This window comes from Chiloscyllium plagiosum, chromosome 47, assembly GCF_004010195.1.
Source record: "Chiloscyllium plagiosum isolate BGI_BamShark_2017 chromosome 47, ASM401019v2, whole genome shotgun sequence".
Classification (NCBI taxonomy): Eukaryota; Metazoa; Chordata; class Chondrichthyes; order Orectolobiformes; family Hemiscylliidae; genus Chiloscyllium; species Chiloscyllium plagiosum.
The window spans coordinates 6,682,699-6,697,953 of NC_057756.1; the positions used below are offsets into that span (position 1 = coordinate 6,682,699).

General features: G+C 44.7%; 1 protein-coding gene across 6 annotated transcripts in view; it reads left to right on the forward strand.

Moving 5' to 3' along the window:
• LOC122544179 overlaps positions 1-15,255 on the forward strand; it is a 55,438-nt gene that overhangs the window by 36,051 nt on the left and 4,132 nt on the right. For 4 of the 6 annotated variants that reach the window (XM_043683217.1, XM_043683219.1, XM_043683214.1 and 1 more), the window contains exons 10-15: positions 2,209-2,274; positions 5,192-5,272; positions 7,665-7,745; positions 9,845-9,897; positions 12,667-12,726; positions 13,651-13,707. In XM_043683217.1, the coding sequence (XP_043539152.1) occupies positions 2,209-2,274; positions 5,192-5,272; positions 7,665-7,745; positions 9,845-9,897; positions 12,667-12,726; positions 13,651-13,707 (398 nt within the window). The remainder of the gene's footprint in view (positions 1-2,208; positions 2,275-5,191; positions 5,273-7,664; positions 7,746-9,844; positions 9,898-12,666; positions 12,727-13,650; positions 13,708-15,255) is intronic. The other 2 variants (XM_043683216.1, XM_043683215.1) reach the window with 2 other exon arrangements.

A 15,255-nucleotide genomic window follows, 5' to 3' on the forward strand; every position in this document is an offset into this window, starting at 1 on the left:
TCATTTCTGAGCTGTCTTTGATGTAGGGGAGCATGGATAGGGTTTCTGGACATGTTTTGTCTGCTTGTTTGGGTTTGTGGCTGAGAAGCTGGGTACCCGTTCTTTTTGAATACACCGTATAGGTGATTTTCCTCTGCTCTGCATAGTTCCTCTGTGCTGCAGTGTGTGATGGCTCATTGAAATAATGTTCTAATGCAGCTTAATTTGGGGATGTTGGGATGATTAACAGAAGCAATAAGCTGTAAGCTGACAAAGCCCATAGGGAGGGAATTCCAGAATTTTGACCCAGTGACAGTGAAGGAACGTTAATATATTTCCAAGTCAGGATGGCCAGTGTCTTGGTGGGGAACTTGCAGAGCATGGTGTTCCCGTGTATCTGCTGCCTTTGTCCTGGGAGGTGCTGTTTAAGAATCCTGGGCAAGTTTCTGCGGTGCATTTGGTAAATGCTACACACTGCTGCTACAGTGGAGGGATTGGATGTTTATGGATGTGGTGCCAATCAAGTGGGAGCTACTTTCCTGGATGATGTCAAGATTCCTGAGTGTTGTTGGAAGTGTAGTCATCCAAGCAAGCGGAGAGTATTCCATCACATTCATGACTTGCGCCTTGCAGATAATAGACAAGCTTTGGGGTGTCAGGAGATGAGCTACTGTATTACAAACCTCTGACCTGCTCTTGCAGTCATTATATTTACACGGTGAGTCCAGTTCAGTTTCTGGTCAATGGTAACCTCAGGATGTTGATATGGGGGATTCAGTGATGATAATACCATTGGATGACAAGGGGCAAAGGTTAAATTGTCTTTCATTGGAGATGGTCATAATCTGGCATTTGAGTGGCACGCATGTTAGTTGCCACTTGTCAGTCCAAGTCTGGATATTATCTAGATCTTGTTGCATTGGGATTGCTTCAGTACTTGAGGAGTTACTTACAGCAAGGGATCACCAAACAGTGATCAAGAATGGAAGTCTGTGCTGAGTATCCCTAAAGCCAGAGGTACTCAGGCCATTTGTGCTCTCCTTACTGTCCTAATGGAGGAAAGAAAGAGAATGACACACGCGGTCTCATGTGCCTCAGTTTTCCACTGGACTAATCCATTTTTCTGTCACACATGCACTTGAGATGGTTGAGGTTATGATGGCCAGAGACAGGGTAGATAGGAAGAAGCCCTTCTCCTTGATGGAGGGATTAGTGTCAAGAGTGTGGTGCTGGAAAAAGCACACCAGGTCAAGCAGCATCTGAGGAGCAGTAACGTTGGATGTTTCGGGCAACAGCCCTTCATCAGGAGCCTCAGGGGTGGAGAGAGGGAGGTGGGGCTGGGGAGAAGGTAGCTGAGAGTGCAATAGGTGGATGGAGGTGGGGATATAGGTGATAGGTCGGAGGGAAGGATGGAGCAGATAGGTAGGAAGGAAGATGAACAGGTGGATGGGTCATGAGGATGTGCTGAGCTGGAAGGTTGGAACTGGGTTAAGGTGGGAGGGAGGGGAAATGAAGAAACTGGTGAAGTCCACATTGATGCCATGGGGTTGGAGGATCCTGAGGTGGAAGATGAGGTGTTCTTCCTCCAGGCGTCAGGTGGGAAGGGAGTGGCGGTGGAGGAGGCCCAGGACCTGCATGTCCTTGGCAGAGGGGGAGGGGGAGTTAAAGTGTTCGGCCATGGGGCGATTGGTGAGGGTGTCCCCGGAAATGTTCTCTGACCAGGAGCTATAGATTTAAGGTAAGAAGCATGAATGTGAGGAAAACCTTTCTCACCCAGAGGGTAGTGGGAATGTGGAATTCACTGCCTGTAAGAGTGGGAGAGGCAGAAGAAGAATTTTGATGTGCACTTGTGATGCCAAGGCAAGCCGTGCATTTGGCCAAGTGTTGGAAAATAGGAGCAGAATAGTTCGGTGGCTGTTTTTGACTGGTGCAGACTCGATGGGCCAAAGGGCCTTTTTCTGTGCTCTAGACCTCTGTAACTTAGGAGGCTGAATGATTTAGACATGAGTGACACTGAACATATTGCGCATCCTTTACAAATCTGTCCAGCTCATGGTCAGAATGTTCCCCATCACTTTCGGAATTTTCTCAGGTTGAAACATTCTTTTTGTGGGTGTTCGTGTGCTTAGTTCAAATGACTGTTGTTTTTCAAGTTGCATGTTTAATATTTGTGGCTGCTTGGCAAAGCCAGCTACACTTGTATCTTTGCTGAAATGTGTGTTTGTTCAGAAGGCATTGCTGTGGTACATGGATGTCTTGCTGCAAAACCAGATTAAAAGATGGTATTGAAACCAGGTGAGTGTCTATAATTTTTTTTTAAAAGACGCTTTAGAAAAGTTGAGTCAGCATCATCACTAATTATAGTTTCAGGTCACTGACTCTTTATGATTGGGTACTATTGTTAGAGGGTAATGTTATTGGGCTTGAAGCGAAAGTTAAGATCCCCTATGCGAAATTACTGATTACTTTCCCTGTGAAATTCATCTGGGCAAAATCTATTAATTTTGTTTGAAATTAAACGTTCAAAAAGACAAACAACTATTACCATATATATGTGAATAATAGTCCAAATCTTTGACTACTTTATAAGACTAAATTTATGGGATTGACTATTACATGGACGCTAATTTTGAGGGGCTGAAATTCGTGCCGCGTCATTAGTAGAAGTCAACTTGATCTCTCAATGATTAAAGAAAGAAAAAAAATTAAACATGGTAATTTTGAAAACCTGGAGCAGAGCGGAACGGACCGGAAGACTAAATCATAAATGTTGATCTATTATCTGTGAAGAGCTAGGATTGACTATTTACATGAGATACCTGGAAAATTCCAGAATTTTTGCCCAACAATATGAGATCGACTTTTACTTGAGTATATACGGTATTAAAATCTTGAACTTTACTGATTATACTTCAGTGAAATGTGGGCTTTTTGTCACAGTTTTTACTTCCAGTTTTTCTGATTTGATTCATATTTTAGTTCCAGTTTATCAACATTTCTTTTGCAACTCTTACTACTGACTGAGGGGGGGGGTCTCTCTCGTCTCAATAATCCAAATATCAGAGCATTTATGAAAATGAGGCCAATTATGTACATGGATTCAAAAGAATCAGAAAGAGCCATCAACTAGACTTCTTCAACAGACACCAAAATTAGTAATTTATTTTGAAAACTGAACTTATCTGGTAAAGATGCAAAGCTGATTAACGTATAGTTGGAAATATTAAAGTACCCTTCTAAATAATTCAAAACATATAAGCAGAAAAAATTAACTTTCCCGGCAGAGATTAATTTTGCAGAAATAAAAATCAATTTTTTTTTATAATAGTTGTTAAAGAATAGAGGCAGACAACACAGAAACAGACCCTTTGGTACAACTCATCCATGCTGACCAGACATCCCAATCTGACCTAGTTCCATCTGCCAGCATTTGGCCCATACCTCTCTAAACTCTTCCTGTACCCATCAAAGTTTAAATATTGTAACTGTACCCACCTCCACCACTTCCTCAGGCAGCTCCTTCCAAATACGCGCCACTTTCTGTGTTAAAACGTTACCCTACAAGGCCTTTTTAAATCTTTTCCTTCTCACCTTAAACCTATGTCCTCTAGTTTTGATCTACTGCACCCTCGGAAAAAAGGCCTTGGTGATTCACTCTATCCATGTCCCACAGTCCTTAATGGAAGAAAAGATAAGGTTTGAAACATTCAAGATAGCTTTCAGTCAGAGTCCTCGTGCACGTAGATGGAGTATCACTGAACAGAGATGATTGTCACCGGAACCTTCAAATCCATTTCATTCATGAGAGGTCATGCGAGAACCATCAGGAATAACCTCATCAGAAATGTATGAGAAGCTTTGGCTGCAGTTGAAGTTTTGTGATGATGTTGCTCCTTTAACAAGGTTATGCTGTCCTTGGCTTTTTTCTTTCAGAGTCTGTAAAAGACACGGACTCCGAAAAGTCTAAGTTGAAGGGTTTTCGGGCCAGTTTGATTATAGTTGACAGATACTGCCTCGGGCAACAGGTTTTTAAGTTTTTGGGAAAAAAGCACTTGTACAATCAAAGTGCAGTGGCCAGTTCTCCCAGCTCAGTTTTTCTCTGGTTTAATTTGGTTTATTTTAGCAGAAGTGTTGTGAAGCTGCTGGACCCAAAAAGGCAGGTCCATGCTGGTAATCTCTCTCTGACATCTCTTACAAGTATTTGAAACAGCGTCATTAACTTGGGATCATCAGTTGGGATGTCAGATAGATTGTTAGTCTGTATTCCGTTCTCTTTTGTTTGTGTTACATTCAGCAATCCTGTAAATAAATTCTGTTTTCTTTCAAACTAAGTGGTTTGACCAACTGCATCACTTCTGGAATATCCGCCATACACCTGCTTAAAACAACTAGCAAAGTGAGAGTCTGTGCTACTTTCTTGACATGTTTTGAGGGGGGGTCTGGCCTGGTCTATAACTGGAAAATAAGTACTAAACACTGAAACACTCAAAGTCAGAAACAAAAAAGCCTCACATAGTCAAAGGGGCTTATCAACAGAACGTGTTATGCGCAATTTTCTTTCAAGAGTCATATAATTATAGAGTTGTATACTTTGATTTATCATTGTCACATGCACTGTGTGACAGTGAAAAGTATTGTTTTGCATGCTAAATAGACAAACTATACCATATATAAGTACATCAAAGGATAGAACAGAATGCACAATATAGTGTTACAGCTTAGGTGCGGAGCTAGATCAACCTTAATATATCAGAGATCAATTATAAAGTCTGGTAACAGTGGGGAAGAAGCGGTTCTTAAATCTGTTGGTGTGTGTTTTGAAACGTTTGTATCTCCTGCCTGATGGAAGAGGGTGGAAGAGAGTATTACTAGTGTGGGAGGGGTCTTTGATGATGTTGAAAATGTGTTGCTGGTAAAGCACAGCAGGTCAGGCAACATCCAAGGAACAGGAGAATCGACGTTTCGGGCATAAGCCCTTCATCAGGAAGGTCCCTGCTTATGCCCGAAACGTCGATTCTCCTGTTCCTTGGATGCTGCCTGACCTGCTGTGCTTTACCAGCAACACATTTTCAGCTCTGATTTCCAGCATCTGCAGACCTCACTTTCTCCTCTTTGATGATGTTGGCTGTTTACGCGAAGCAGTGGGAAGTGTACATGGGGTCAATGGAAGGAAGGCTGGTTTCATGATGGTTTGTATCTTTTTCGCTCACAGTACTTTTCGTGGATTGTGGCTGTCATGTTGTGACCGCGGATTTGAAAAGGACGAACAATCACAGGAATACAATGAAACCAGGTATCGGACTCCCTCCCTCCCCTTCCTCTGGACGTTGTGTGACAGTTCAGTGATGTCTGAACAGAATTACGTGGCGATATCTGCACCTTGCACGTCTTCATCGTTTTTACTCACTCTCAACATTCTGGCGAACGGGTGTCAATGTGGTTAGCGATGAACTGTACAGTTCTTGAGAGAGCCCCTGAGAGTGAGGGTGTGTTGAGTACCATGGATGGAGCATGAGATGAGGGACACTGCGTGATACACTGAGAGTGATAGAGGATGAGGCCAGGTGGGAGGTGGGTGTCATCGCAGAGATCAGGAGAGTTTGAAGTGGGAGAGAAGTGACACGTCACCTGGCAGAGAGATTTCTTCCTGCATTGGAGATAATTCCTCCGCATGTTCACTGGGGGAGTGAGGGACTGGCACAGTCTGCTACCTAGCCTCCTCACAGCAAAGAGGGGGTCCTTCCTCTGTAACCTCTAGGTCCCTGCCCACAATGCATTTTCCCATGTCTGAGGCAAATAGGGTGGCATGGTGGCTCAGTGGTTAGCACTGCTGCCTCGCAGCACTAGGGTTTTGGATTTGTTTCCAGCCTTGGGCGACTATCTGCGTGGAGTTTGCACGTTCTTCGTGTGTCTGTGTGGGTTCCCTCTGGGTTCTCTGGTCTCCTCCCACAGTCCAAAGCTGTGCAGGTTAGGGTGGATTGGCCATGCTAAATTGCCCATAGTGTCCAGGGATGTGTGGGCTAGGTGGATTGGCCATGCTAAATTGTTTCATAGTGTCCAGGGATGTGCAGGTTAGGGTGGACTAACCATGCTAAATTGCCCATAGTGTCCAGGGATGTGCGGGCTAGGTGGATTGGCCATGCTAAATTGCCCATAGTGTTCAGCGATGTATGGGCTAGGTGGATTGGCCATGCTAAATTGCCCATAGTGTCCAGGGATGTGCAGGTTAGGGTGGATTGGCCGTGCTAAATTGTCCCATAGTGTCCAGGGATGTGCGGGTTAGGGTGGATTAACCATAGTATAAGTGCAGTTGTTGGGATAAGGTAGGGGCCTGGGTCTGGCTGTGATGCTCTTTGATGGGTTGGTGTAGACCTGATGGGCTGAATAGCCTCTTCCTGCACTGTCAGGATTCTCTGATTCTAAATAGCTTCAAATGCGCAGGGGTTATTAAACTGGAAAGGGTGCAGAAAAGATTTACAAGGATGTTATTGGGACTGGAGTGTTTGAGTTATAAAGAGAAGCTCGAAAGGCTGGGACTTTTTTTTCCCTGGAGTATAGGAGGTTCAGGATTAGCCTGATAGAGGTATATAGAATCATGAAGGGTCTGGATAGGGTGAAGAGCCAAGATCTTTGCCCCAGAGTAGGGGAGTCTAAAACTACATGCCCTAGGTTTAAGGTGAGAGGGGAAAGATTTAAAAAGGTCCTAAGGGGCAACGTTTTCACACAGAGGGTGGTGTGTGTATGGAATGAGCTGCCAGAGGAAGTGGTGGAGGCTGGTACAATGACAGCATTTAAAAGGCATTTAAACAGGTACATGAATAAGGAAAGGTGTAGAGGGATAGGCAAATGGGACAAGTTCAGTTTCGGAAAACTGGTTGGCAAGGATGGGTTGGGCCGAAAGCCCTGTTTCTGTGCTGTATGACTCTATGGCAGCCAACACAATGCCAACACTTCACCATCGCTCAATAACCTTTTCATTATGGGATGCTGGTATATTCCATTATGATGTGGATTTTTGGCTTGTGTGAGGATTGGGTTAGCACTGAAACAGAGGGGCTGGGTGGGTGGTAAGCCTTTACAGAGGTTTGCTTATATTTTTCTGATTTCTCTCTCTCTCTCTCTCTGTGTCTCTGTGACTTTATCATTTTATCCCTTTGTCTCGGATCTCTCCTGTTTGCAGGAGAATAAGAATTGCACAGTGCACTTCCCTGTCAGCTTTCTCTGCCCATCCTGAACGGTGTAATACTTCACTCTCTGCATATAGGACCTTGATGATCCTAACGAGACGGGCGGCAAGTATTTTGTTCGGACAATTGATTGTTCGGATAATCGATATGATCGTAAACAAGTGGAAATTTGAATGCCGGTTATCTGAACATTTCTCAGTAACCGACAGTGCATGCCGTAATACCGGTTTAACTGATAACTGATCTATCGTATACAAGCAGTAATGTATAAGTACCAGTCATCCCAACATTTCTCGGGTTATCTAGCAATAAACACCATAATGCCGTTAAACTGATAACTGAATGCTGAGTGGCCTAATGCTGTTTTTACAGGACCTTGAGAATCATGTTCGGATAATCAAGGTTGTATTTTCCAGCATCATACATGTAATAAGGCTGTCTGACAGGTAGAGATGGAGCATTATTGTATCTTTTAACCCTCCTTATGTTTTGTTCCAGAGAACTGTGTGATTGCTGGGTAGCATGCTGCAACAAGGGGCAAGAGGAATCCAGAGATGTGTATGTTAACCCCATAACTTGGTGAGAGGTTTAAGCCTTTGGACAATTACAAACCACCTGATTAAATCAGCAAAAGTGGCAGAGTTTTAATGATCAGATTTTACATTAAGTGCATTCGATCAGTTTATCATCGTACAAAAGTCACATGACAAACTTATAGTCATGGAGTCATACAACATGGAAACAAACCCTTCGGTCCATCTCGTCCATGCAGACCATAATCCCAAACTAAACAAGTCCCACCTGCCTGGGCTTATCCCTCGAAACGTTTCTTATCCATGTACTTTTCTAAATGTCTTTTAATTGTTGTAACTGTACCTGCATCTACCACTTCTTCTAGAAATTCATTCCACACATGAAACACTCTCTGTGTAAAATAATTAGCCTTCACATCCTTTTCAAACCTTTCTCCTCTCTCCTGAGCAATATGCCCCCACCTGAGGGAATATACACCTACCGTTCACCTTATCGATGCCCCTCATGATTTTATAATCCTTTATAAGGTGACCCCTCAAGCTCCTATGCACCAGTGAGAAAAGTCCCAGCCTATCCAGCCTCTGCTTATAACTCGAACCCTCTAATCTCAGCAACATCCTGGTAAATCTTTTCTGAGCCCTCTCCATCCTTCCTAAGATAGGGGAGACCAGAACTGGACATAGTATTCCAGAAGAGGCCTCACAACATCCTGCACAACCTCAACATTAACGTCCCAACTCCTATACTTAAAAGTCTGAGCAATGAAATTTGATTTGGGGCATGCCAGTCCCGTGATTGGAACATGGTCAGCCAGGTGGACCTCCGAGAATAGGAGTTCGCTGATTGTGGCAGTTAACCCGGTCCAGTCAGGAAACACTGGCTGACAGATATAAACAGGAGTGTCAGGGGCTTTGCTCACCCTCACAGCTGGCTCTGTGCTTGCTGGGTCACAGAGTCATAGAGATGTACAGCACGGAAACAGACCCTTTGGTCCAACCCATCCATGCCGACCAGACATCCCAACCCAATCTAGTCCCACCTGCCAGCACCCGGCCCATATCCCTCCAAACCCTTCCTATTCATATACCCATCCAAACGCCTCTTAAATGTTGCAATTGTACCAGCCTCCACCACTTCCTCTGGCAGCTCATTCCATACACGTACCACCCTCTGGGTTAAAAAGTGACCCCTTAGGTCTCTTTTATATCTTTCCCCTCACACCCTAAACCTATGCCCAAAGGGGACTTGATGACAGGGTAGCAGCCTTTGTGGAATTATTTCAGACCGCATGATAAGCTTTGAATTAAACAACTTCAGATATAGCTGGGGACCTGCAGGCAGAACTGTTGCTCCATTTTAATGCATTTTCGAAACCGTTTATATGTCAGAACAGTTACCTCTGTCTGCCTGTTTTAGGAGGTCACTCTTGTAACTCAGAGTCCAAAAGTGTGGTGCTGGAAAAGCACAGTCGGTCAGGCCGTATCTGAGGAGCAGGAGAGCTGACGTTTCGAGCATAAACCCTTCATCAAGAATCCTGATCATCCCTGATGAAGGACTTATGCCCGAAATGTCAACTCTCCCGCTCCTTGGATGCTGCCTGACCGGCTGCGCTTTTCCAGCACCACACCTTTGGACTCTGATCTCCAGCAGCTGCAGTCCTCATTTTCCCCCATGTTTGTACTTCAGTCACAAATTATCGTCTGACTCTCTCTGTCCCCAAGAACAAAACCTTTTGTGTTCTCTGAGCCCCGAGTCACAGTAAAATAGCATTAATCCCGTACAGCCGCAGATTGAAAATATACAGTTTGCACTTGGGGCAGCTCAGTGGTTAGCACTACTGCCTCACAGCACCAGGGTCCCAGGTTCGATTCCAGCCTCAGGCCTGTGTGGAGATTGCACATTCTCCCCGTGTCTGTGTGGGTTACCTCCGGGTGCTCTTCCCACAGTCCAAAGCTGTGCAGGTCAGGTGAATTGGCCATACTAAATTGCCCATAGTGTTTGGTGCATTAGTAAGAGGGAAATGGGTCTGGGTGAGTTACTCTTCAGAGGGTCGGTGTGGACTGGTTGGGCCGAAGGGCCCGTTTTCACACTGTAGGGAATCTAGAAATCTAGAAAAACCCCTGAATTATTTTCATTTTGTTTAGCACCACAGGGCAGCAGCAGGCAAGGCATTTCAGGTGGACATCAACAGGCAGCGGTAAGTCACAAGACGCGATCATCACGCAACTGCAGTGAGCACCTGAAATAGAAGCAGAAAGTACTGGAGAAACTCAGCAGGTCTGGCAGCTTCTGCAGAGAGAGAAATAAGGTTAACATTTCGAGTTTTTGGACTCACAATGTTCATTTTGTCTTCCCCCTCTGCACAGATGTTTCCAGACCTGCTGCAAGTATCTACAGTGCTTTCTGGGTTTTATTTCACATCTCCAGCGTCAGCACCTATGCGATTTAATTGCATTGAGCAGCTGGTGTAATGGACACAAACACGGGGTTGTGTTGGAGAAACTCAGCATCCATCAAGAGAGAAACAGAGTTAGCATTTTGAGTCTGGTCCGACTCTTCTTCAGAACTCTAAGGCCACTTCTGAATCACTGCATCCAATTCTGGTCGCCCTGCTATAGGAAGGTTGCCATTAAACTGGAAAGGGTGAAAAAAGGATTTACAGCCATGTAACTGAGACTGGAGTGTTTGAGTTATAAGGAAAGGCTGGTAAGGCTGGGACATTTTTCTGTAGGCTGCAGGAAGCTGAGGGGCGAACTTACAGAAATTTATAACGTCATGAGTGGCATAGTGGCTCAGTGCTTAGCACAGCTGCCTCACAGTGCCAGGGACTGCCAGCCTCAGGTGACTGTGTGGAGTTTGCACATTCTCCCTGTGTCTGTGTGAGTTCCCTCTGGGTCTGCTCCGGTTTTCTCCCACAGTCCAAAGATGTGCAGGTTATGTGAATTGTCTGCTAAATTGCCCCACAGTGTTCAGGGCTGTGTAGGTGAGGTGCATTAGTCAGAGGTAAATGTAGAGTAATAGGGTAGGGGAATGAGTCTGGGTGAGTTTTTCTTCAGAGGGTTGGCGTGGACTTGTTGGGCCAAATGGCCTGTTTCCACACTGAAGGGATTCAATGATAGATAAGGTGAATAGCAAAGGTCTTGTCCCCAGGGTAGGAGAGGAGAAATATTTAAAAGGGACCTGAGGGGCAACCTTTTCACACAGACTGAGTGATGTGCATATGGAACAATGTGCCAGAGGAAGTGGTAGAAGTGAGTACAACATTTAAAAGACATTTGGATAGGGATATGGATAGAAAAGGGTTAGAGGCACATGGGTCAAATGTGGGCAAATGGGACTAGTTCAGTTTGGGAAATCTGGAGAGCATGAACTTGTTGGGCTGAAGGGTCTATTTCCGTGCTATACAACTCTAACCACTCCAGAACCGAGTTCTGAAGGAGAGTCATGAAGGATTCAAAACATTAACTCTGCTTTTTCTCTCTCTGCAGATGCTACCAGACCTGTTGAGTTTCTCCTGCATTCTCTGTATTCGTTTCAGACATCTAGCATCTGCAGTACTTTGATCCACTTGATGGTTTATTAGAGTCAAGGTTTATTTATTTCCCCTAACGATGGGTGAAAATGTCATGAAGGTTCCGCCAGTGGGTCTGCTGTCCCCATTGTCGAGACAACTTAATGTTGTATTAATGTGGGTCATGAAAGACTCGTGTCCAGGGAAGTGATTCTTAGCTTCCAGCCTGGAGTCATTGGTCAGCACCAGCACCTGCACTGTTCTATTCTCTAGTCCAGGCTAATGCTTACGGAGCCAGAGGCTGATGCTCATTCGTCCACAGTGTTAACGAAGGACCACTGTTCAGTCTTACTGGGCATGATGCAGTTGGCTTATTCATTGAGGCTCAAGAGGAGAAGGGAGAGCGACAAAACAATTCCCCCTCATCAGAATTCTATCAACACCAATAACACTTGATCAACCTCAGTGACCGTTATACCAAAGTTAACACACTATTAACATTGCGGACGAACTGAACTGCAGTCGGAATATGATGTGCACTCGAATTATTGAACATATCTCCCCCATCTTGACAAGACTGGGTTTTTTTGTTCATTCACTGGATGAGGGCGCCATTAGCTAGCCCAGCATTTATTGAGCATCACTAATTACTCCAGAGGGCAGTCAAGAGTCAACCACATTGCTGTGAGTCTGGTGTCACATGTAGTCCAGACCAGGTAAGGATGGTAGTTTCATTTCCTTAACGGCCTTAGTGAACCAGATGTGTTTTTCCCTAACAATGGATTTGAGGTCATTGTTAGACACTTAATTCCAGATTTTTATTGAATTCAATTGAAAAAATTAAAATTCCACCATCTGCTGGGGAAGGATTTGAACCTGGGTCCCTCACCACTGCCTGGGTCTCTGGATTAATACCACTCAGCCATAACCTCCCCTGTTGTACAGCAGCCCCACCAAATTACACATGAGGTAAATGATTTGAGAATGTAGATGTTGTCATACAGAAAAAATATATGTTTCACAGGGAGTAGGTGGCATTTTTGTGATGTGAGAGGGAGGGTATTGAAGAAAAATTAAATTGAAAACCCTAAATTAAATGATGTTTGCATACGTAGATGTTGGTTTATTTTAATCTCCGCTTGTGAATGATGGCAAGATGACAAGTAAGGAGTCATTGGTAATCTGGGGTGGACAGGGAAATGGAGTTGAGGTCAGAGACATGAGCATTTCAAATGGCAGGAACCGTCTTGAGGGCCGAATGGCTTACTACTCCTACCTCAATATGTTCCTATGATTTCCCAATGGCTGCTGAAGTTTCTTTTTCAGCCCCAATCAATGAACAGGGTTAAGGATGCAAGGGCTGCAACATTTGGATAATGAAATAAATGGAAATTGAAGGGAAGTTGACCAATTGATTTTGGCTGAAAGTTAAATTGCTTTACTTTTTGTGCACAGATGCTGCTATGGAACAGCCTGGACAAAGCAAAACTTGTGAGAAAAATCCAGGAACAAAATGCAAGTACAGTTTTCCGTATATTTATACATAGATTGGTAAACTTATATTTTGAAGTGAACTGATACAGTCATACAACACGGAAACACACCCTTCGGTCAACCAGCCCGTGCCGACCATAATCCCAAACTAAACTAGTCCCACCTTGGCACATATCCCTCCAAACATTCCTTATTCATTAACTTATCTAAATGTCTTATAAACATTGTAACTGTACCCACATCCACCACTTCCTCTGGAGTTTCAGTCCCCACATGAACAACCCTCTGTGTATAAAAGTTATCCCACATGTCCTTTTTAAATCTTTCTCCTCTCACCTTAGAAATGTGCCCCCTCATCTTGAAGTTCCCCCACCCTAGCAGCTGTACATGTTTTTGGAGCTTTGGTTGGGCTTCGCTGGAAAACGTAAGCCAGCTCAGGACTGTAATGTCAACATGAAGGCAAGGTGGTTTCATTGAAATGGCAGGCAACTGCAAAGTTGGGGTCTGGGGGATCTGTACAGGTCTAACAGGTTACACCCGAAGCTGAGGTTAGGACCAACCTATCCTTGCAATGGGGTTTGCTAATGCTGTTGGTGGATAGTGCAGTAGAGGGGCCATGGATATATGGAAGCCATATCCTGTAAGGGTAGCACATGCTGAAGCCATCATCACATTTAAGAAGTCCTTAGTCCTTGAGTCACCATAATGTACGAAGCGATGAGCCAAGTGCTGGATAATGGGACTGGAGTAGGTCAGTGCTTGACTTGTATGGATGCACAGGCAGAAGGTCTCTTTTTGTGCTGTGAAGCCTTATGTCTATATGGCTCTAATAATTGGAATTCCTGAAACGTTCCTTGGAAGGCTGTTTTCAAATGGGACTTCAGTGTGCTTTAGATTTTTCCCTTTGTATCTTCGGCTTAATCGATTTCCTTTTTTTTCCTGCAGCACCATCAAAGGCATTTCCCATATATGCTGCAGTTAAGAAGAAACGCAGGGGAAACGGTATGTATGGCCTTGGTTATTCTTGCCCAAGTGCATGGATGCCCATGTGACTGGGTGGCATGGTGGCTCAGTGGTTAGCACTGCTGCCTTACAGTGCCAGGGACCCTGGGGTTCGATTCCACTCTTGGGTGACTATCTGTGTGGAGTTTGCACATTCTTTCCTGTGTCTGCGTGGGTTTCCTCCCAAAGATGTAGAAGTTAACCCACCCAGACCATTACTCTAAATTTAGCCCTGACTAATGCACCTAACCGCACACCCCTGAACACTATGGCCAATTCACCCTAACCTGCACGTCTTTAAACGTGAGAGGAAACTTGAGCACCCAGAGGAAACCCACACAGACAGTTGCCCGAGGCTGGAATTAAAACTGGCTCCCTGGCACTGTGAGGTAGCAGTACTAATCATTGAGCCACCGTGATATGTTAGCCTCCATACTGATAGGATTGGTGTACGGGAGCAGGGAGATCTTGCAGCAATTGTACAGGAGCCTTGGTGAGACCACACGTGCAGTTTGAGTCTCCTTATCTGAGGAAGGATGTTCTACCGATAGAGGGAGTGCAGTGACTGATTCTTGGACGGCAAGGCTGACATACGGTGAGCGAATGGATCAGGAATTTATAGAATGAGACCTATCAAATTCTAACAGGACTAGACAGAGCATATACAAGGAAGAGTGTTCCCAATGACTAGGGAGTCTAGAACCAGGGGTCACAGTCTAATGACATGGTGTCGGCCATTTTGGACTTAGATATGGAGAAATGCCTTCGTCCAAAGCCTGTGGAATTCTGGGTCACAGAAAGCAGTCGAGGTCAAAACTTTGAATGTATTTAAGAAGGGGTTAGGTATCGTTCCTGCAGCTGAAAGAATCAAAGTGTATGGGGAGAGAGGGGGAACAGGGGACGGAGTTGTATGATCAACCATGACCATACTGAATGGCCTACTCATAGTCCCATTTTCTATGTTTCTATAAAATAATAAACCAGGGTGTGGTTCAATTTTTGATCTCACTACCACCAGAATAACTTTGATTTTTTTTAAATTCACTAACGGGACATCGCTAGCTGGGCCAGGATTTTATTGCCCATCCCTAGTTGCCTCTTAAGAAGGTGGAGGTGAGCTGCTTTCTTGAACTGCTGCAGTCCATGAGCTGTAGATTGACCCATAGTCATTTCTTTCTTGAGACTTTGTAGTGACTGATACAACTGAGAGACTTGCTGGGCCTTTTCAGAAGGCAACTGGGAGTTAGCTACATTGCTGTGGGTCTGGAGTCACATGTAGGCCAGACCAGGTGAGGAACATTAGTCGGCCAGATAGGTTCCTCTGAGAATTGACAATGGTTTTATGGTCACCTGTAGATTCCTAATTGCATTAAAATTGAATTCAAACGCCCCCCCTTCGCCATAGCAGTATTCAAACCTGGGTCTCTGGATTAACAGGAGAAAGTGAGGACTGCAGATGCTGGAGATCAGAGCTGAAAATGTGTTGCTGGAAAAGCGCAGCAGGTCAGGCAACATCCAAGGAACAGGAGAATCGACGTTTCGGGCATA